Source organism: Salvia splendens, chromosome 8 (genome assembly GCF_004379255.2).
Source record: "Salvia splendens isolate huo1 chromosome 8, SspV2, whole genome shotgun sequence".
NCBI lineage: Eukaryota > Viridiplantae > Streptophyta > Magnoliopsida > Lamiales > Lamiaceae > Salvia > Salvia splendens.
Genome location: NC_056039.1, coordinates 10,837,606 through 10,857,900, shown reverse-complemented (window position 1 = coordinate 10,857,900; position 20,295 = coordinate 10,837,606). Strand labels below are relative to the sequence as shown.

The following is a 20,295-nucleotide window of genomic DNA, read 5'->3' as shown; positions in this document are numbered from 1 at the left end:
CTAAACTAAATAATAATAATAGAGGTTCGTATCATAACCAAACAAGTGTTTAAGGTTTTTTTATCCAATTGATATGTAATTCCTAGTCAAGGGTCAGTAGCAAAACGCATGTCATATACATTATGCATACATGCATAATTATGATTATGAAGAGTCAATTTTATGTCCAGCACTCTTCTCAACATCTATAATGCCCTTTAGAAGGCAAATTTGAATAATTTGAAGTGTTAAATTGACTAAACTAGTTTTCCGAACACATCTCACATTATGTCCGATCACTGCTCGTGTGCTCGGGCAACATATTTTTACTGAGCACGGAACCTCTTGTTAATTTTGAGCACCGAAACTATGTTCGAACAAAATGTCTCCGCCGAGCACATATATATGAGCTAGGAAATGATTCGCAACAACACACGAGAACTCTAACCCTCAAAAAATTGTGGCCAATAAATGCTCACTAATTTAACTGCACATTCCCGCGGCCCTGAAATTGCTAGGAGTGTCCATAATGGGGGAGTCGCGGCCCGCGGCTCGGTGTGCGGTCCCCCATTGCAGAGTGCCGAGAGCCAAGGGCGAGCCGCGGCCGCGGCCTTCGCTCGGCTGAGCCGTGGCCCTCCATTGCAGCGGGCCGCGTAAATAATTTTTTTTTTTATTTCGAAATTTTTTTATAAATATGCACTTCTATTTCCATTTTTTCCACTTATTCCTACACTTCCAATCCCTTCATTTTACACTTCCAAACCCTACAAAAAATGCAAGGTGGAGATGGTAATTCCCCGGGGTATGGAGACTCGGGATACGACAACTTCCCCAATCAGATGTGGAGTCCGCAATCGCCCCAATTCCGGGTCCAGTCATCCCAGCAGAGGAACTTGGTTCGCCAACCATCGGGGTTCGGTGACTACCAACCGAATATGGACGCGATCAACAACCCGTCCCAGCACTTCTAATCCTCCCAATTCCAATACTCCCAGTCTCCTCTGTCTGAATCTGATAGATTCACATGAGAACAGTTGATGGGTACACCGGAGACCCCGACATCCGGTAGTGTGGAGATGGAGGCCCCCACCGGGGGTCGCCGAACCGGCGGTGGTGAGGGGCGAGGCGGCGACGGTGGCGGTGGGAGGCGAGGCGGCGGCGGCGGTGGGAGGCGAGGCGGCGGCGGTGGGAGGCGAGGCGGCAGAGAGCAGGGGCCCACCGGGGGCGGGCGAGGCGGAGACGGAGAGCCAGAAACCAGCGGTGGCCGAGGCGGTGGTGATCGGCGGGGCGAGAAGTACAACGACGACGAATCCCTCGCTGTTGCGCGGGCTTGGGAGGCGGTCACGACGAATCCGGTCATCGGCACAGATCAGACCGACTTTTGCTTCTGGAGGCGCATCCTGACGGAGTATAACGGCTTCAAACCAGAAGGCAGTGCCGGATGTGATGAAGGCCAGATCCGGAAGAAGTTCAGCCGGATCAGTAGAGCTGTGAAGAGGTTTAGGAGCATTTACGAGAAACAGCTCCAGAATGCCGAAAGCGGCCACAGCGAAGCCGATGTACGGGCGTTATCGTATCAGTTGTTTAATACTGAACGTTGGCCCAAGTTCACCTACTGGAATGAATACATGCTTCTCCGAGACTCCCCTCAATTCAAGGCGATCTGCGATGATGAGACCGGTCCTACTGGGAAGCGGACAAAAATCGTGGCCGACGGCACCTACAGCAGTGGTAGCGACTCACGTGCATTCGACCTGAATGACGATGTGAGGGATGAGCCCCCCTCGACAATGTCGAGGCGCCAGCGCCCGCAGGGCCAACAAGCTGCCATCCGAGAAGCTAGAACCGCTTCCCAAGTCTCTCGGTCGAGCGCGGCGGCACCGCGCCCTTCACCGACCGCGGCGTTGACTCAAACACTGGAGGTGCAGATGATGAAGCAACTTGCGGATAACTTGTCCTTGTACGAGAAGTCGACAGACCCTATCACCAAGATGATGTACTACGACCTCATTCTTAGATTGAGGTCGAAGTTGGGCTTCTTCGTTCGGTCGGAGACGGGCGAAGCTAGCGCCAGTGGGGCCGGTGTAGGCGGCGGTGGAGGAGGTGAAGAAGATGTGCCGGATTCCGATGACGCCACCGAGTAGGTAGCTGTGGCATTTTTTTTTTATCTTTTTATGTTGTGTTTTTTAAAAAATGTCGTTGTAGAATTTTCCCCTATCAAACGTACGACGAAAATTTATCTCTAATTCGTAACTTTATTAAATTATGTTTATTTCCCAAATTATGAGTCTACTAAAATTTAATATAGTTAAATTAAAAAATAACATTAAAAAAGCAAATAAATTAAATTTTTTTAGAGGGCCACATTTGGTGGCCCTTGTTATTTTTATTAATTTTGTTACTTTTACCATTGCGGAGGGCCACATAAGAACCACGAATGGTGGCCGGGCCACATTTGGTGACCTTCAAGGGCCACCATGATGGACACCCTATGAATTTTGACATCAATGGTCCTAGGAAATTGGGTTCATCCTTTTTTTTTTCTCAATAAAATGTAAATAATATTTAAGTTAGAATAATAAATAGAGTGGTTGAAATAAAAGAGGAGACAGAGGTTAAACATTAAAAAGTTGAGTTCGCCGTGGACAAATAAAACTACCTACCAATACCATGAATGTTGGCGGGCCCCATAGTTTGTTACGCGTGCCATTTTAGATTATACTCCTAAAATTAAAATTATGGTGGGATATATTTTACTACGGTCTACGTATGCATTCTGCTATTTTCAGTATGCTGGTAATTTTTTCCCCTATGCAATAAACACACAATAATTCAGTTCTAAAATTTCCATAGCTTAATATTATGATACAAATGGAACTATAACGAATTAAACAATTTATATGATGGAAAATAACTTCATATAAAAAAATAAAGAGACATGAATAAAATCCTTAATAAATGAAGCCCAATAAATACAGTACCTACCCCATTTCACATCTTGAACAGTTGGATATTTTTTTAAGTAATTCTTGAAAAAGGATTATGTCTTAACAAAAAGAAAAAAGAAGTTATGTAGTGTGTTTCGATAAGCATATTGTATAGCTTATTTTAATTGAGAGAAGGCCAATTTATTTACCCATGTATTACGTAAAAGGTTTGCTCTCACCGTGTTTAAATACATGTCCTATTTTGCTTTACCCACCAAATAAGTGTCCCACTTTGAAAACTGAGATTATAATTATGAGATGTTTCTAAGTTTATAATTTTTTATGCTTTCTGGAATATTATATTTAGTTGAATACATGTACTATTTATTATGATAATTAATAAGGCTGCAAAGGTAGGAAGATAGAAAAGTAGAACTAATATTAAGTGTATAATTAAAGAACAAATCTTAATTATTAGATCAAAATAATCTAGTGAACTAAAACACCATTATATGGAGCATTTACTCCATGAAGGATTTAGGTTACTGTAATGACGTTTTAGTTCACTCCTTCACATAGTGAATTAAATCACTCCTATAGTGAACTAAATTCGTGTTCTCTAGTAATGCATTTAAGTAGTGGTTTCCCTAAATCACTACTCTGCAAAGGTATAATTAAATTTCTTATTTTTGTACAATGGCTTAGTATTACACAAAAATAAATTTAGTGAATTTATTCAAAGACAGTAGTAATTCGAGTGTCACCTAAAAACATGATAGTTGCCCGTGCACACTAACAAGAACATATTAACATGCATTGTGCCAAAATTATTAGTTCTGCATCTCCCACAGACATATTGTAGAAAATATAATTAACTTTTCCAGCTATATAAGTTGTGAAAACTGTAAATCATGATGATGGAATTTTTAGGTGGGTTTGATTAGTAGTGTAAATGAGCTAATTGTGTATTTAAGTTACAACGTTTTGAAGTAGTATGAGTTAATTGCATCCGGCTTTGCCTATGTCAAATTTATATCACTTTGAAATCATGATGGGGATATAACACATAGTACTACGTGCTTAGTCATTATCTAGAGTAAAAAAAGAGCATATAGAAAGAATTGAGAATATGAAGGACCATATTGTATATAATAGTAGTGAGCTAATAAACACAAAACTCAAGTTCGAGGTTGCCTGAAATCTGAAGCATCTATCATACTCCTAGTATATAGAAGAGAGAGAGGTCAAAAAATCCCTTACTTTGATAAGAAACCATACATTTCATGCATGCTTACACCAACGATCCATCACTCTCAAATTTTGGGTGAATCTCCTCAACTGGAACATACTACATATAATTGCTACATTTTTTTCAAAATTTATATGAAACCAAACCCACACACCTTACACCTATGCACTGACACAGTTCTAATTGAACATATTTTGTGTTGTGAATCTCAACATATATTGTTTTGGCTATTGGATAACACAAGCTTGATTAGACTTATTTATGGACATTTTTTGTCTTAAAAAATGTTATTTATATGTAAATCTCCATGTAGTAGGGAGTATAATATAGGGTTTTTTTTTATAATACAGTATATTATGTAATAATGTGATATGGGTTCCATAAAATCTGAGGTATTATATATTTTAAATTTTTGGGTGGATATTCCTATTTAAAATATAATGTTATTTTATAGAAGAATATGATAAATTCGTTGTCAAAATCAATGATTTCAAAAAAATTGGAATACTCTATTGGATTGGAATATTGACCATGAAATCACTAGACAGAGTAATCATTCACCGTAGTTTTTCACGATACAGAGTAATCGAATATAAATTTTTATTCTTAAATACTACTCCATTCTTAAAGTTTAAGTACTACTCCTAGTATAAGTTTTCACCATAGTAGTATATTTTTATTTAATCTGTAATTGGGCTGACCATTCTCACTTAGATAAGCAGTTTTGGCCCATTAGAGGGCAGCATAAAGGATCCCAAATTTGGGCCATAGGTTGGAGTAACTTGCTGACCTGGGCTAAGGTTGGGAATTTCATGCCCGAGTTACATTCGAATTCCAAGCATAGATATAGGGAAAAAAAACTAGTCCTTTATTTCTAGGTCCAATAATCTTTGCTCCACTTGATATTTATATATGAGGCAAATTCAAGATAATAAACTTTACTCGTCCCAAAAAATGCTACTTTAGTCATATTTATTGTTCATCCAAATCTTACTTTCATTAATACTATTTTATTTTTTTTCATTTTCTTGCATATCATTTCCAAAATATTTTATTTTTATAGGACATGAAAAATAACAAAATACAGTTAATTTTTGAATTCTTGTATCAAAATGTTCTTGGCAATACAATAATTTCCTAGATTTATTTCGCCGATAATTTTTCTCCTTATAACTCCCGAACACTCTAATTTATTCATTCTTTATCTGTAACTGTTGGAGAAGATTGTGTAATATCAGACGGAAGATACACGAGAATCATTCTCTTACCAAAGATAGAAGATTGCAATCAAATGTAATTAAGCTAATTAGGTTTACCATGTATACTAGTATTATATATTGGTGTAATGTGTATAATGAAATTATCAAGAAATAATACAATTCCTTCATACCTATACTACTTTATCATGGCCTCAGAGCAGGTTTAATCTTGGCTCAGAACAATATCATCATAGCCATACCATACCAAATTCTCGACCCATAGCCAAAATCAACCACAGAAATCAAATCCTACATCAGAAACAATGTCAGACACCGAGAAGGATACGAAAACGAATCCGAAAGCATCTACAAAGTTGAGGGACAACAAGAACGTTACGGTTGCGTTCAAATTGAACGGGAAAAACTACCCGATCTAGTCCAGATTGATGAAGGTCAAGATCGGAGGCCGAGGGGCCTACTCATACATCAGGAATGAGCCTCCTGAACCCGCAAGCAAGGGGTACGAGGACTGGGAGGAAGACGATCTGGTCGTCTTTTCATGGATAGTCGACAATATCGAAGACGATATTATTACCGATTTCGCACATCACCAAACCTCGAAGGCATTATGGGACTGCCTGAGGGTGACTTATGAGAGCAGGGCGGAACCGTATCTCATCTACGACCTGAAGGAAAAAGCGATTAACATCAGGCAAGGGAATCTCGATCTAGAGACATACTACCGAAAAATAAATGGGCTGTGGATCAATATTGATCGCTGCCAGAAACAACCAATCACATGTTGCGACAAGGGAGTCGACCAATTCCGAGAATTCTCCAACAACAAGTGGCTAATCAAGTTCCTAACAGGGTTGAATCAAGAATATGATTCAATCAGGAGAGACATCCTCAAGGATGGACCAGAGATGTCACTCGAAAAAGCCTACGGCTGGGTGAAAAGGGAGGCTGCCTGGAGGAGCATCAACACAACCTCTCCACCCGCCGGAGACGATGACAGCAAAACAACCGACTCATCTGCTGGAGGAATCGGGTTCTGCCTCGCTGCCCAGAGCCGCCGCCCGACCTCCCGCGGACCACCACAACCCACCACAGCCACCTACCGACCGGGAAGCAAGTCGGACAAATCCCGATTGGTTTGTTCTCACTGTGGGAAACCAAGACATACCCGGGAGGAGTGCTTCCTCTTAATCGGATATCCGGAGTGGTGGGAGGAGAAGCAGAAGGCGCGAGCGGCTCAGGCAAAGATGGCGGTCACCATCAACGAAAAGGGGCAATTCGCGGTCGGAAATAGAGAACCGACCGGGGCTGACCAAGGGAAACCACCGGGAACTTCGACCAGCGGCGGCGGCGTGAGGGGGGTCGGCAATTTCGCTGAGAGGGCGGAGGAGCTGCGAGGCGTCGGCGGCTGTAATGGAGGTAAAGGGTTTGGTTTAAAACCAAACCCTAACCCTTTTCCTAAATATAAATTACCCCCCATGAAAAACATATATTTCGAAAATAAACCCCCACCCTATTGAGTTTAGACCCCCAGATTCTGTGAAATATCATTTACCACCCCAGACATTGACTAAAACTCGAAAATACCCAAATACTTGTAGTTTTGTGTAAAAAAATCCCTTTGCACCACTAGAAAATATTTCCCCTGCATTTCATGTCTATAATAATGATAGATCGAAGAATAAATGGTGGATTTTTGATTGTGGAGCCACTGACACTATGACCCCAGAAAGAGATGACTTTAGTAGCTATGAGATAGTGACTGATACATACATCAAAACCGCAAATGAGGAATTAATTACTGTTGTTGGGTCGGGAACCATTGATATATCTCCTACTCTCCGTTTGTCAAACTGTTTACATGTTCCTACATTATCTCAGAGATTGATGTCGATTAGTCATGTGACTAGAGACCTGAATTGTACTCTCCTAATGCATCCCACTTTCTGTATATTACAGGATATTCAGACGAGGAGGATTCTTGGGCGTGGCACTGAGAGGCAAGGACTCTATTATGTGGACGATATAGCTCAACATGGCAATGCGATGCTGGCTCACGGATCCACGAAACAAGAAATTTGGCTGTGGCACCGAAGACTAGGACACCCTTCCTCTGGTTACTTTAAACTTCTTTTTCCGAACATTTCAATTCCTACTGATTTTTCATGTGAAACGTGTGTTTTGGCCAAGAGCCACAGACAGTCATTTAAACCCACAAACACTCGTATGAATTCCATTTTTTCCTTGATACAATCTGATGTGTGGGGCCCTGCACCAATTAGTGGTGGGGGAAATTTTCGATATTTTGTGATATTTGTGGATGATTGCACTAGAATGAGGTGGATATATTTTTTAAAACATAAATCTGATGTTGTCGAAAAATTTATCCTTTTCTATAAAATGATCCAAACACAGTTCCATACCACCATTCAAACTCTTAGGTCCGATAATGGGATGGAGTTCGTTAACAGTTCGATGACACAGTTTTGCAAAGACAAAGGCATGATCCACCGAACATCCAGTGCCTACACTCCAGAACAGAATTGGGTAGCCGAAAGAAAAAACCGAATGATCCTTGAAATCACTCGAGCCTTAATGATCGAATCCAAAGTACCAAAACATTTCTGGCCCGAAGCCATAGCCACCTCTGCCTATCTCATGAACCGACTTCCTACAAAAATGCTCAACAAAAAAACCCCATTGACATCTTGTCCACAAAAACAAAGGTTCCACAACACCTTAACCTCTCCCCAAAAGTCTTTGGTTGCACCGTCTATGTCTATATCCCGAAACACGAAAGAACCAAACTATCGCCTTGTGCAACCAAATGCGTCTTCCTTGGGTATGGGATAAATCAGAAAGGGTACCGATGTTTTGACCCCCACACTAAAAAAATCATCACCACCATGAATTGTAACTTCCTAGAAACCGAGTTCTTCTACTACGCGCACCTTAGTAGTCAGGGGGAGAGTGAACCAAATAGTTCGTCGGACTATCTAAGTTGGGTTGTGCCACTTCCAAACTCTTTGATTGAGGATCTAACAGAACCAGTTGTCATTGCTGCCGAGCAAGTCTCACCGCAAGAGTCATCTCATCCGCGTCCCACAGATCCTCCTTCAGTGATATCCGAGGTAACACCTGAACCTAGTCCTATTGAAGATTCAGTTTCTCCTAACTCTATAAGTACAGAGGAAGAAGACAACATTGTGGATAGTGACACGGGAAAGTATATTCTTCCCCATCGAACTACAAGAGGAATCCCACCTAAGAGATACTCTCCCGAAAAGGTTGGGAGAAAGAGCCGTTAGCCAACTTCGTGCAAGGGAACCTAGCAAAAATGGCTCGAGCCTTTGAAGCCGCAATGTATGAAGAAGAAGAAATTCCACAGTCGGCAGAGGACGCAATGAAACACAAACATTGGAGAGATGCAATGAATACAGAGATGAGGGCACTAATGAGGAACAATACGTGGGTGAAGGGCAAGTTGCCTGAAGGAGTGAAGACCGTTGGATGCAGATGGGTGTTCACTATAAAGCGAAGGCCGAACGGCACGATTGAAAGGTACAAAGCCAGACTTGTGGTAAAAGGATACACTCAGACCTATGGTATTGACTATGATGAGACTTTTTCACCTGTGGCAAAAATTAATACTGTGAGGGTGTTGTTTTCAATTGTTGCTAACAAAGATTGGCCACATCATCAATTTGATGTGACCAATGCCTTCTTGCATGGGGAGCTGCCAAAACCTGTTTTTATGGAGCCTCCACCCGGTTTTACCAATGAATTCCAGGTTGGAGAGGTATGCCAGCTGAAAAAGACATTGTACGGACTCAAGCAATCCCCGAGGGCATGGTTTGGAAGGTTCACGGAGGTAATGAAGAAGTATGGATACAAACAGAGCAACTCTGACCACACCCTATTCATCAAGAAGAAAGAAGGTAAAATTACTTGTCTGATTATATATGTAGATGACATGATTATCACCGGAGATGATACAGAGGAGATGACCGAGCTCAGGAGAAACTTGTTCAATGAATTTGAGATGAAGGATCTAGGACTCCTTAAGTACTTTCTGGGAATAGAAGTACTAAGGTCGAAAAAGGGAATCTTCATAAACCAGAGGAAATACATACTCGACCTCTTGGCAGAAGTTGGGATGATAGACTGTAAGCCTGTAGACACCTCTACGGTCCAAAACCATGGATTACAAATGAGAGAAAAGGCGAAACTGGCGGACAGGGGGAGATACCAAAGGCTAGTTGGGAAATTGATTTACTTATCTCACACAAGGCCAGACATTGCCTACGCCGTGGGAATAGTAAGTCAATTCATGCATGCACCGCAAGAGGAACACTGGGAAGCGGCGATAAGGATCGTCCGATACTTGAAGGGTATAGCAGAACATGGACTCCTGTTCAAGAAGCATGGACACTTAGAAATACATGGATTTACTGACGCAGATTGGGCTGGCAATCCGAATGATAGGAAGTGTACTGCAGGATACTTTACCTTTGTTGGAGGGAACCTCGTGATATGGAGAAGCAAGAAACAGAAGGTGGTCGCACTATCTAGTGCGGAGGCTGAATTCCGTGGGATTAAGAGTGGACTGACAGAAGTACTATGGCTGAGAAAGCTTCTGCGAGAGTTAGACTTGCACTCGTCTCGAACGTGTAAGTTGTTTTGTGACAACAAGGCGGTTATCAGCATTTCAGAGAACCCTGTCTAATATGATCGGACTAAACACGTGGAAGTGGACAAACACTTCATAAAGGAGAATATTGAGGCAAAGATAGTGGAGATGCCGTATGTCAAGGCAAAGATAGTGGAGATGCCGTATGTCAAATCTGAAGATCAGCTGACAGATATTCTTACAAAGGCGGTGAACTCGAAGCTATTTCGAGAAGTGTTGTGCAAGTTGAGCATCGGAAATCCCGTCGCTTAACTTGAGGGGGAGTGTTGGAGAAGATTGCGTAATATCAGACGGAAGATACACGAGAATCATTCTCTTACCAAAGATAGAAGATTGCAATCAAATGTAATTAAGCTAATTAGGTTTACCATGTATAGGGATTCCTAGTACTCCCTCCGTCCTGCACTACTTGCACTTATTTCCTTTCTGGGCGTCCCAAGTTATTTGCACTCTTTCCATTTTTAGTAACAATTTATACCTACAGTCGTAATTGTTGACTTTGTCTATCACTCATTCCTTAATCTCCGTGCCCAAAAAGAAAGGTGCGAGTAGTGCGGGACGGAGGGAGTATTATATATTGGTGTAATGTGTATAATGAAATTATCAAGAAATAATACAATTCCTTCGTACCTATACTACTTTATCAATAACCAAATCGTCTCTCCATCTGCCTCTCCTTCAATTCCAGTGACACCATAAAACCATCTTTACAAAACTCATCCCGCATTTACCTTATAGCAAATGGCACTTCCAAATATTACAAAATTAATAGTGAAAGGAGATAATTACAGTGTTTCAATAAGATAGATTAGTTATATAAGAAATTATATAGTTTATGTAGTACTTACATATATTGCTAATTACAGAGTTTATGGCATGTGAATAATCCTTAGGCTGAAAGGGCAAAACAGAATTTCTAGAAATATCAATACTAAGCCTCAAGAAATGCAATACCGATGTTAATTCTTGCAAGGCATGCAACCTCTGAGCCTGAAAAGCAACAAGGAAGTTGCAACGTTTGCGTATCCTACCTAATTTAATCATTATTCAACCAATGAAACATTCCCCACCTATTTAAGGAAAGAATCACCCAAAGTTAAATTGTTCCAAGTGTAGTTATGCAACCTTATGTTTTTCACCCACAACCCTATTGCAAATGAAATTCATTAAAAGCAAACGAAAATCAAATCAAAATAGTACTTTCTAGAAATAGAATTAGAGTCTATAAACCCTACATCATCCATTATACTCACTCCGTTCCGTGGTAGTTGAGTTATTTAATTTTCTACACATGAAAAATGATACTCGGAGTCCACCAAAAATAAACAAGATTTTGACTCCCACGAGTTTTAATATATAATTGGTAAAATAAGAGAGAGATAAGTAAAAGTAAGAGAGAATGAGGGGAATGAGTGTTGGTGAATTGTGGGGTTCATATTATAAATGATGTGTAGAATTATTATTTGTTAAAAACTTTCCATATTTAGGCTTAGTTTAACCTTCCAAAATGAGTGCAGAAAATAAAACGACTCAACTACCGCGGAACAGAGAGACTGAGAGAGTAGTAATTAATTGATTGTATTGATAGGGGAACACTAGGGTGCATCCTTAATTAGAGTGCTAACGTACATCCAATCATGTGTTGCCATGTGACACGAAAAATGCAATATTGTATACAGAAAAATGCAATATACATTTGTCAAGCGGTAAATGCATTTTCGTAGATTGCATTTTAGTTATAGAAAAATTGCATTTTATATTGTTGAGTTTTGCATGTTAACATAAATTGTCAACCATGCAAAATAAATTATATAAATATGCAATCCGTCTATATATAAAATGCAAATAAATAGCCTATATAAAAAATGCAAAACTCAACAGTAAAAAATACAATTTTTTCGTGCCACGTGGCAGCACATGATTGGATGTAATTTTTCGTCCATATTTAGGCTTAGTCTAACTTTCCAAAATGAGTGCAGAAATTAAAACGACTCAACTACCGCAGAACGGAGGGACTGAGAGAGTAGTAATTAGTTGATTGTATTGATATCCTCAATCTCAATATATTTCCTCACTTGAATGGTGTCATCATGCAATCAAAGAACATAGAGTTGAGAGATTAGTAATTTTGAACACTAAACGTTACACTACTTATATTATTCATGAGTATAAATTTACACTCAACTATTGAGCACAAAAACAGTGCATTTGCAGTGTGTATAGGTCCGACTTACTTTTTCTCAATTCTTGATTTTTTAATTAATTTATTTATTTATAATCCACCTATTTGACACGGTAGACACAAGTTTTATTGAGACGAAAGAAACATTAGATGTAATAGAAAGAATCTTGATTAGAGCCGTGAAAAATGAGAATGATATTCCTAACCCAAAAACCATTCTATAAGTGGTGATGCATGGGGCATTGATGAGTGTTACACAAGAGGTATGGCTCCTGATCCCAAAAAGGGAAGCCTTGTAACCATCCTCAGCATCGACGGCGGCGGCATCCGAGGCATCATCCCTGCTACCATTCTCCAATTTCTTGAATCCAAGCTCCAGGTCTTTCTTTCTTTCTTCTTACTGAAAAAGTAGCATAATTTTTATATATATGTTGATTTTTGCATGACAAACTAGTTTTGCAGGAGCTAGATGGTGCAGATGCAAGAATTGCAGATTACTTTGACATAGTAGCCGGAACCAGCACTGGTGGCTTGCTAGCCACCATGATCACCGCCCCCAACCACAATAAACGCCCCTTGTATGCCGCAAAGGACATCATCGACTTTTATCTCAACCAATGCCCCTCCTTCTTCCCCGGTTGCGAGTTAGTATCTTTCCTCTCAATATTAAATACTACCCTGTCTTCGAAAATAGTCATGTTTTTTCTATTTTATGCCGTAAAGGTTCTTCTCTCTCATGTTTACCAATTTCGCATTAAAACCCATGTTGTCCATAACTAAGTATTTTTTGTGGACGGAAATAGTAGTAGTATATATATACGACTTGGGTTGTGATGTTTTAATTTATTAGAACTTGTGTGTCGATTGAAGCCGGCATAATGTGCTCAAGACTCTGAAGAATTTATTTGGACCCAAGTATAATGGGAGGTGTTTGAGGACATTGTTGAAGAAGCAATTAGGAGACATCACAATCAAGGAGACCTTAACAAATCTGGTGATTCTTGCTTTCGATATCAAGCGGCTGCAGCCAGTTATCTTCACCACTAAAGATGTGTGTATCCCATCTCAATTTTCATATTCATGAAATCAAAACAAAAAATACCAATTAATAATTTTTGCTCACTTGAAAAAGGCCAAGGAGAAGTCTTACAGAGACGCCAAACTGTGTGACATCTGCATAGGCACCTCCGCAGCTCCCACCTTTCTACCCGCACACTACTTCGAGACCGTCGACGAAGCCGGCAACACCACCACCTATGATCTAATAGACGGCGGCGTTGCAGCCAACAACCCTGTAAGCAGTTGAGATGTTGTTAGTGAAAAATGAGACTCAACAGAATATTTTTTTTTATAAATAGATAGAAAGTAATTTTGGTGGACAGTTTGAAATGAAACAATAACATTAATAATTGCAGACGCTGATAGCAATATCCCAGATAACGAACGGGATACTGGCGGGAGATTCGGATTACGTGGAGATGTCAGCATTGGACGGGAGCAAGGTGCTGGTGCTGTCGCTGGGGACGGGGATACCGAAGCAGGCGGAGAAGTACAGCGCGGAGGCGGCAGCGCGGTGGGGGCTGCTGGGGTGGGTGTACAAGTGGAGGAACACGCCGCTGATGGATGTTTTCGGAGACGCGAGCTCGGACATGGTGGACATCCATGTGTCCACCCTGTTCCAGTCCCTTCACACCAAGAAGAATTACCTCCGGATCCAGGACGACACCCTCTGCGGCGACCAGACTTCGCTGGACATCGCGACCTCCCGCAATCTGCAGGAGCTGGTCGGAGTGGCGCAACGGCGCCTCACGATGCCCATGTCGCGAGTCGACCTCGAGACGGGGCAGTTCGAGGAGGTGGAAGGAGAGGGCACCAATGAAGAGGCTTTGATTCGATTTGCTAAACAGCTTTCGGCAGAGAGAAAGCTGAGGGAGTTGGGCGAAACTCATAAAACACTTGTTATCCATTGATTCATATTAATAATAGTACGTAGGATTCATTATTTAGCATTATGTCTTGTCATTTTCTCTATGCATATATACCATAAATGTACACGAGGACTCTTGCTAATATTAGAATGAAAATACAAGAAATGAATTGAATGGAAACACAAAGAAACGAAATTAATAGGGTGTGTCTACACAAGTTAAGTCAAGCGAATATCTGTAGCAACAATAATGGTGGATCTGGGAAACAATTTTGGTGATGACGGAATTAAATTAATAGGAGTGAACGAACGAGGGTTAACAAATGAAATGGAATGGAGTTTTTCTTTTTACATGAATGATGGGTATAGTTGTAAAATCACAAATCAAGCTTTAAACTATCGCTCATCCTTGCAATTACGTTGCATAAAAACTGTCATATAACAAAGAGTGAACCAAAATAACATTATAGTGAAATATTTACTCCGTGAAGGATTTAGTTCACTGTAATGACGTTTTGGTTCAGTCCTTCATGTAGTGAACTAAATCACTCTTATAGTGAACTAAATCGCTTTTATAGTAGGTGTTCGGTTTGTAAGATTGTATCCGAAATTAAATTTGTACTGTGCTTGGTTTATGAGATTCAATCTCACTACTCAATCCTAGATGGATAATCATGAGATAATTAGTCATAGCTAATCCCATATGACTAAAATAATCTCACAACTCAATCCTATATTATATCTTGATATTATTTTATCTTGGAAACCAAACACCACCATAGTATACTAAATTTGTGTTCTCTAGTTATGCACTTAAAACAGTAATTTCCCTAAATCACTACTCTGACTACCATTATTAGGAACGAAAATATGATAAATTTAAAGATTTTATGAGGGTAATAGCTACCATAATTATGGACGAAATATGATGAAGAAGATATCATTTTAAATTTAATTAATAAATTTCAAAATTCACTAATATTATTTTAAGCATTAAATCTCCAAATCTAATACTAGTATTATCTAAATCCTAGTTACATTTTATTACAATTCTCTCTCTCTCTCTCTATGTAAAATACAATTAGTGATAAACACATCTAAAAACTAATTTTTCTATAAAAGCGTAACGCAACTATGATTATAAATTTACATGAACCTAATACAATTAGTGATAAGCACATCTAAAAACCTTACGCAACTTGAAAATTACGATAGCATCACACCTTCATTTTGAGGAAAATAATCTAGAAAATCCATAACGATGTTGTATATAATTGTAATATACTCCCTCCGTCCCACAAAGATTGTCCCATTTTTCCATTTCCGTCCGGCCCAGAAAATTTGTTCCATTTCACTTTTTACCATTTTTGTTAGTGGACCCCATATTTCACTAACTCATTCCTACTCACATTTTATTATAAAACTAATATATAAACTAGAACACACATTCCACTAACTTTTTCAACCACTTTTCATTACATTTTTTAAAACCCGTGCCCAGTCAAAATGAGACAATCTTTGTGGGGACGGAGGGAGTAGTGGTTACTTACTAATAATCTACAAAATCATTTGACAACTATTAGATTATATGTACAATAGTATATTCATTAATGTTAATAATATTCCTATTATTCTTACATATGTCCCATATAATATACTAGTAATAAAATGAATATGTGCACTCTGCATTTTTGCAATTATAACATTCATCAAAACACAAAGTTTACTCCCATGAATCGACCCATGAACTTGAAGATGCATCACATTTAAACCAGAATCATCTCGACAAAAAGCATAACTTTTATACTATACTTGTATAAGTGCATTACTACTGCTACTTTTACTAAAGCAAAAGTGTAATCATACTTGTGCTGTACACTGGCTTGAAAATTTTTATTTGGTTTTATTATGTAACCAATGTTATTCCAATTTTGCCAACACATACACTACCGGCTGGTGATGAAAAAATTTGATACAAGAAGACACGAGAATAAAATTAGTGCATGTATTTGAAAAACATAAATTAAATTGGCATCCTAAACGAATTCCCCAGAAAAACATGGTACTATCTCAAAACAGCTTTATATGAAGCAACAACATGACAAGCGATTTTAAATTCTCCCGCAAAACAAGTGTAGAAATGAAAGTGAAATTAACTAAGAAGTAAGAGGAGTATATGATATGTTTTTGTATGGAAAGCAAGGTCCTTGTTGCTCTCACTGACTAGTCGTCTTCGTCTTCATTTCCGAAACTGCTACCGCTGAATCAACTCTCTTCATATAGATTCTGTATTTCTGAAATTCCCAATCCAAATGTATTTGCTTAGAATAAAATGTAATGCATGGAATTAAGTGATCAATTTACCTGTAAATGACTTTTAACTTCATCATTAGTGAGACCTTCAACCTTCATTCGCTCCCTAATCTGCTTGGGTGTGGCCGCTGCTAGAATTCAACACATTATAAACTCGGATTAAACAATTATACTTTCAAAAATACATAAATATATATATATATATATATATATATATATATAAATGATTTATGAAAAGAGATTATCTTACTCTGCGCACCACCAAGCTGTTGGAGGGCATCAACAAAAATCTTGTGCAACTCCGGAGACCAACAACGCCTCTGTTTCTTCTGCTCCGCCCTCGGAGTTCCGTCATCGCTCAAATCAGCCTCACTCTTTTCATTCATTGCTCTCTTGAATGCCGAAAATGCCCCTCCTTCGTTCCTGAGCTTAAACAGATTCCCATTGCCCGGCCCTTCCGCGAATCCCTGAAATCGTAAACTATTTTAAATAATGCAAATCCAATTAAAATAAATAGTAGTAACCAGATTAGTATGAAAGATAAATTTACTGATTTCAGGGGAATAACAGAGGCTTCATCTCTTGACATCGGTGTACAGATCTGAACACAAGTCCTCCAATCATTCTTCTCGGTTAATTCATTTGACGCTTTTACCCTTCCATCTCTTCCGCTTTCCGCCTTCAACCTTTCAATCACTGCAAAATAAATAAAATCAAAACAAATGTAAACAAATGAGAGAGAGAGAAAGATGTTACATACAGAGAGGGAGAGAGAGAGACCATGTTTGAGCAGTTGCATGGAGTGAGGCAGTTCACGTTTGAAGGCTTCAATCTTGTGCAATTCTTCTTCCAATGCATGGACATGGAAATCCAGCATCGATGATTTCTTGATGAAATCATCCATACCCGAAACTTCCGTGAGGATATCTGAAATGTTTTTCGAGCCCAAATCAAAATTCATTGCGTTTCAATTCTCACCAATATTAAAAAATGCTACACCTATTTTTTTTTTCTTCACCCTCAAAAATCTGTATGCCTAGTTGGATGTAATATACTCATACATGAAAGGTGGCTACATACGATTACACACAAGAATAATATGCTCTAAATAGTGGCTTACTTGGTACTATCACACATGTATATTAGCATATTACTATATTGCCCTTGAGGTCGGTTAAAGATAGACAAAGAGATGATCATGATGGAGGGTAGAAAAGGCAATCCAACAATGATTCTTCCAATATAAAGATTCTAGCAGTTTCCAGATTTCCTTTCACACTCTCGATTCCTAACATAAGCGTGTGAAACCAGAGGTTAGTACGGTCAAATTGAGGAATCTTGACTCTTTTGTCTGGAGATATCATCTTTTTTACAAAGGGTGCTTTTTCAGATTTTTTATCAAGGGTAGGGATTTTTATATGCTCTTTTTATCTGGGCCTAAAGAGAGGGCTAATTCGTCTATTTGCGTAAAGAAACACTATATTAGTAAGAATATCTGATTATGTGTATTTTATCATTCAGATAGTGTATCATACACTCAATCTCATCAAATATTGATGCAATACTAATATTCTGTGTTTCTTTTATTTTTTCTTCTTATGTTCAAAATCTTGCCATGTTACTTTTCAATTTCACATATGCTTATAGTATAATAAACTTTCAATTTTCTACCATACCTTTATTGAATATGATTACAACATTTTATAATGGAATGCCGAGCATCATTGGCTAGTCCAATATGTGTTTTATCATAGTAATATTATTATTAGGGATTATAATTTTTCGAAATATGATTGTAGTGAATATGATCCTAATAAATTATTCACCTTGTGTTCGAATATATCAAAAGAGGTTGTTAAAATTATGAACTTATCGTCCCAAACATATATACTGTCCTCGGACAAGAAATAATTTAATTTTGTTAACTTTCAGAGCATCCACCGTGGGGCGATCTATGCTCCGCCACATCAGCATTTTATCTTCATACCCATTCACCTGCAGTGGGATGCCCTATAGGTCGCCCTATAATCCACCCTAAGCATTTTTTTATTTGAATATTTAAAACACTACAAAAATTGGAAAAAAAACTTCATTTCATTGAAAGTTCAAAGGTTACGGTACGAAATAAAAAAAAAACTACAAATTCTCAATGACGGTTACGGTTCCAAACTTCTTCAATCATGTCGTTCATGAGCTGAGCATGGTCTTGTTGGTTGCGTGATGTGTAATTTTAGGTCTATCAAAACAAAATGATTTTGCACTCAAGTTTAATTAATTAACCCAAATATTACCACTTCACTGCAAGAATACAGCTTCGTGTGTAGTACTTTGAGTGTCGAACTACAGGGATGCGTATGATTATTTAACAAGGTTTGACAAGATTAATAAACAAATTGAAAACTAAAGAATGAAAATAGAGAAACTCAAGAGATAAAGAACGTTGCTCCTAATATGCTCCAGATGTGAATTAACTTAACGGACCAATTAACTTATGGATTAACGATTAATCTAATGAAAGTTGTAATAATCTCGTTCATTCTACTCACACTGAACATGTTCATAGATGCTTGAATTTAACCTTGCTGAACACTAAGATCAAATTTGTACTCGTCGGATTATCACTCCTACACACGCATAGTAAGCTCTAATCCAACTTCTAAGTTCCAACGTACATGATTCATTTACAAAATCAATTAAACATTCCTACAGAAGCGTGGTAAATATCCAACAATTATTGTAACGACTTGTAAATTAACTTATCCAAGATTCATACGTTGAACACGATATGAATCTCAAACTCTTTATCTACGTTTCCACCTTTTAACCAAGTTAAAGAGGCATTGGCTAAAAGACAAGATTGAATAATAATTCAGGCTGGAATTATAATTCAATGTAAAAAGCACCGTAGAAAAGATCATAAATTAATATTAATCCATAGAATCCAAAATTAATTCACATCTTTCACAAATTAGGAGCAACGTAAGAGTTTAGTTATACATTCACAACCAATAAACAAGAACCATAGAACTCATGAAATTGATGTGTAGATGGTAGCAAATCTCCTCCGGGATGATGGAAGTTGAATGTTTGCACCTCCAATCTTCCTCTCCTCCTCCTCTTTCTATCCTCTGTCGTCTCCCCCCTTCCCTTCTGATTTCCTCTCTTTTTAATCCCTTCAACTGCCGAGACAAACTGCCAAAATGCAGTTGAGACTCCGAACGTCAGACCGGGCGAAATTAGAAGAGAGAATCGCCCGACCGGGCGAAAGGCTTCTGGACCTCGCGACAATTTCACCCGGCCGGGTGTTTTGGAAAGTGGGAATCACCCGTCCGGGTGTTCCTTCTGGACTCCGCATGCACAATTGAAAACGCCCGACCGGGCGTTTCGCAACTTCAAATCGCCCGACCGGACGAAGTTTCTGGACTCCTCAGGAGTACAACATTTCACCCGGCTGGGTGTTCTAAGCCTGGAAATTCACCCGACTGGGTGTTTCTTCTACCTTCTCAGCTGTGCATTTCCGACAGACTTCCAGCTTCTAACACCCAAAATTACACTCAAAGCACGACTTGATGAGTTACAATTAATATAAAAATGTTTAGTCTACGGTGGAAAGTATAGGAAATATGCTTCGCATCATTGCGCATTGAGGTCTGTCTAGATAGAACCTCATTGAAGCCCATCGGTAATCCTCGAACGTGGGGCGGGGTCGTCGTGCTGGAGCTAGATCCACCTTCATCATCGCCCCAATCAGTGACTCTTCCACCTTCGTGTTCGACTATCATGTTATGCAAGATGATGCACGCATACATGA

The 20,295-nt window shown here is 39.1% G+C and overlaps 3 protein-coding genes across 3 annotated transcripts; 2 read left to right on the top strand and 1 right to left on the bottom strand.

Annotated features, from left to right (window-relative positions):
• The first annotated feature begins 1,016 nt into the window (after positions 1 to 1,016).
• LOC121745728 (sister chromatid cohesion protein solo-like) lies at positions 1,017 to 3,850 on the top strand. Its single transcript, XM_042139695.1, has 2 exons — positions 1,017 to 2,082; positions 3,837 to 3,850. The coding sequence occupies exons 1-2, from the start codon at positions 1,017 to 1,019 to the stop codon at positions 3,848 to 3,850; spliced, it is 1,080 nt and encodes a 359-aa protein (XP_041995629.1).
• An 8,540-nt stretch (positions 3,851 to 12,390) lies between these two features.
• Positions 12,391 to 14,314, top strand: LOC121743733 (patatin-like protein 2). The gene is made up of 5 exons (XM_042137087.1): positions 12,391 to 12,623; positions 12,707 to 12,888; positions 13,115 to 13,295; positions 13,377 to 13,538; positions 13,660 to 14,314. The coding sequence occupies exons 1-5, from the start codon at positions 12,510 to 12,512 to the stop codon at positions 14,212 to 14,214; spliced, it is 1,194 nt and encodes a 397-aa protein (XP_041993021.1). The 5' UTR covers positions 12,391 to 12,509; the 3' UTR covers positions 14,215 to 14,314.
• A 1,842-nt stretch (positions 14,315 to 16,156) lies between these two features.
• Positions 16,157 to 19,630, bottom strand: LOC121743859 (transcription factor HHO2-like). The gene is made up of 6 exons (XM_042137241.1): positions 19,505 to 19,630; positions 17,265 to 17,411; positions 17,035 to 17,180; positions 16,735 to 16,951; positions 16,536 to 16,612; positions 16,157 to 16,465 (listed from the first exon to the last, which is right to left on the bottom strand). The coding sequence occupies exons 2-6, from the start codon at positions 17,386 to 17,388 to the stop codon at positions 16,388 to 16,390; spliced, it is 642 nt and encodes a 213-aa protein (XP_041993175.1). The 5' UTR covers positions 17,389 to 17,411; positions 19,505 to 19,630; the 3' UTR covers positions 16,157 to 16,387.
• Between the last annotated feature and the right edge of the window lie 665 nt (positions 19,631 to 20,295).

What these genes read in the sequence shown, in the direction of transcription:
- LOC121745728 (XM_042139695.1), top strand. Translation starts at nt 1,017, where the DNA reads ATGGGTACACCGGAGACCCCGACATCCGGTAGTGTGGAGATGGAGGCC.
- LOC121743733 (XM_042137087.1), top strand. Translation starts at nt 12,510, where the DNA reads ATGGCTCCTGATCCCAAAAAGGGAAGCCTTGTAACCATCCTCAGCATC. An exon ending in TCCTTCTTCCCCGGTTGCGA is followed by an intron (nt 12,889 to 13,114) that starts GTTAGTATCTTT and finishes TGTCGATTGAAG; the next exon opens with CCGGCATAATGTGCTCAAGA. An exon ending in TTATCTTCACCACTAAAGAT is followed by an intron (nt 13,296 to 13,376) that starts GTGTGTATCCCA and finishes CACTTGAAAAAG; the next exon opens with GCCAAGGAGAAGTCTTACAG.
- LOC121743859 (XM_042137241.1), bottom strand. Translation starts at nt 17,388, where the DNA reads ATGGATGATTTCATCAAGAAATCATCGATGCTGGATTTCCATGTCCAT. An exon ending in CATGCAACTGCTCAAACATG is followed by an intron (nt 17,181 to 17,264) that starts GTCTCTCTCTCT and finishes TTTATTTTGCAG; the next exon opens with TGATTGAAAGGTTGAAGGCG. An exon ending in ACAGCTTGGTGGTGCGCAGA is followed by an intron (nt 16,613 to 16,734) that starts GTAAGATAATCT and finishes GAATTCTAGCAG; the next exon opens with CGGCCACACCCAAGCAGATT.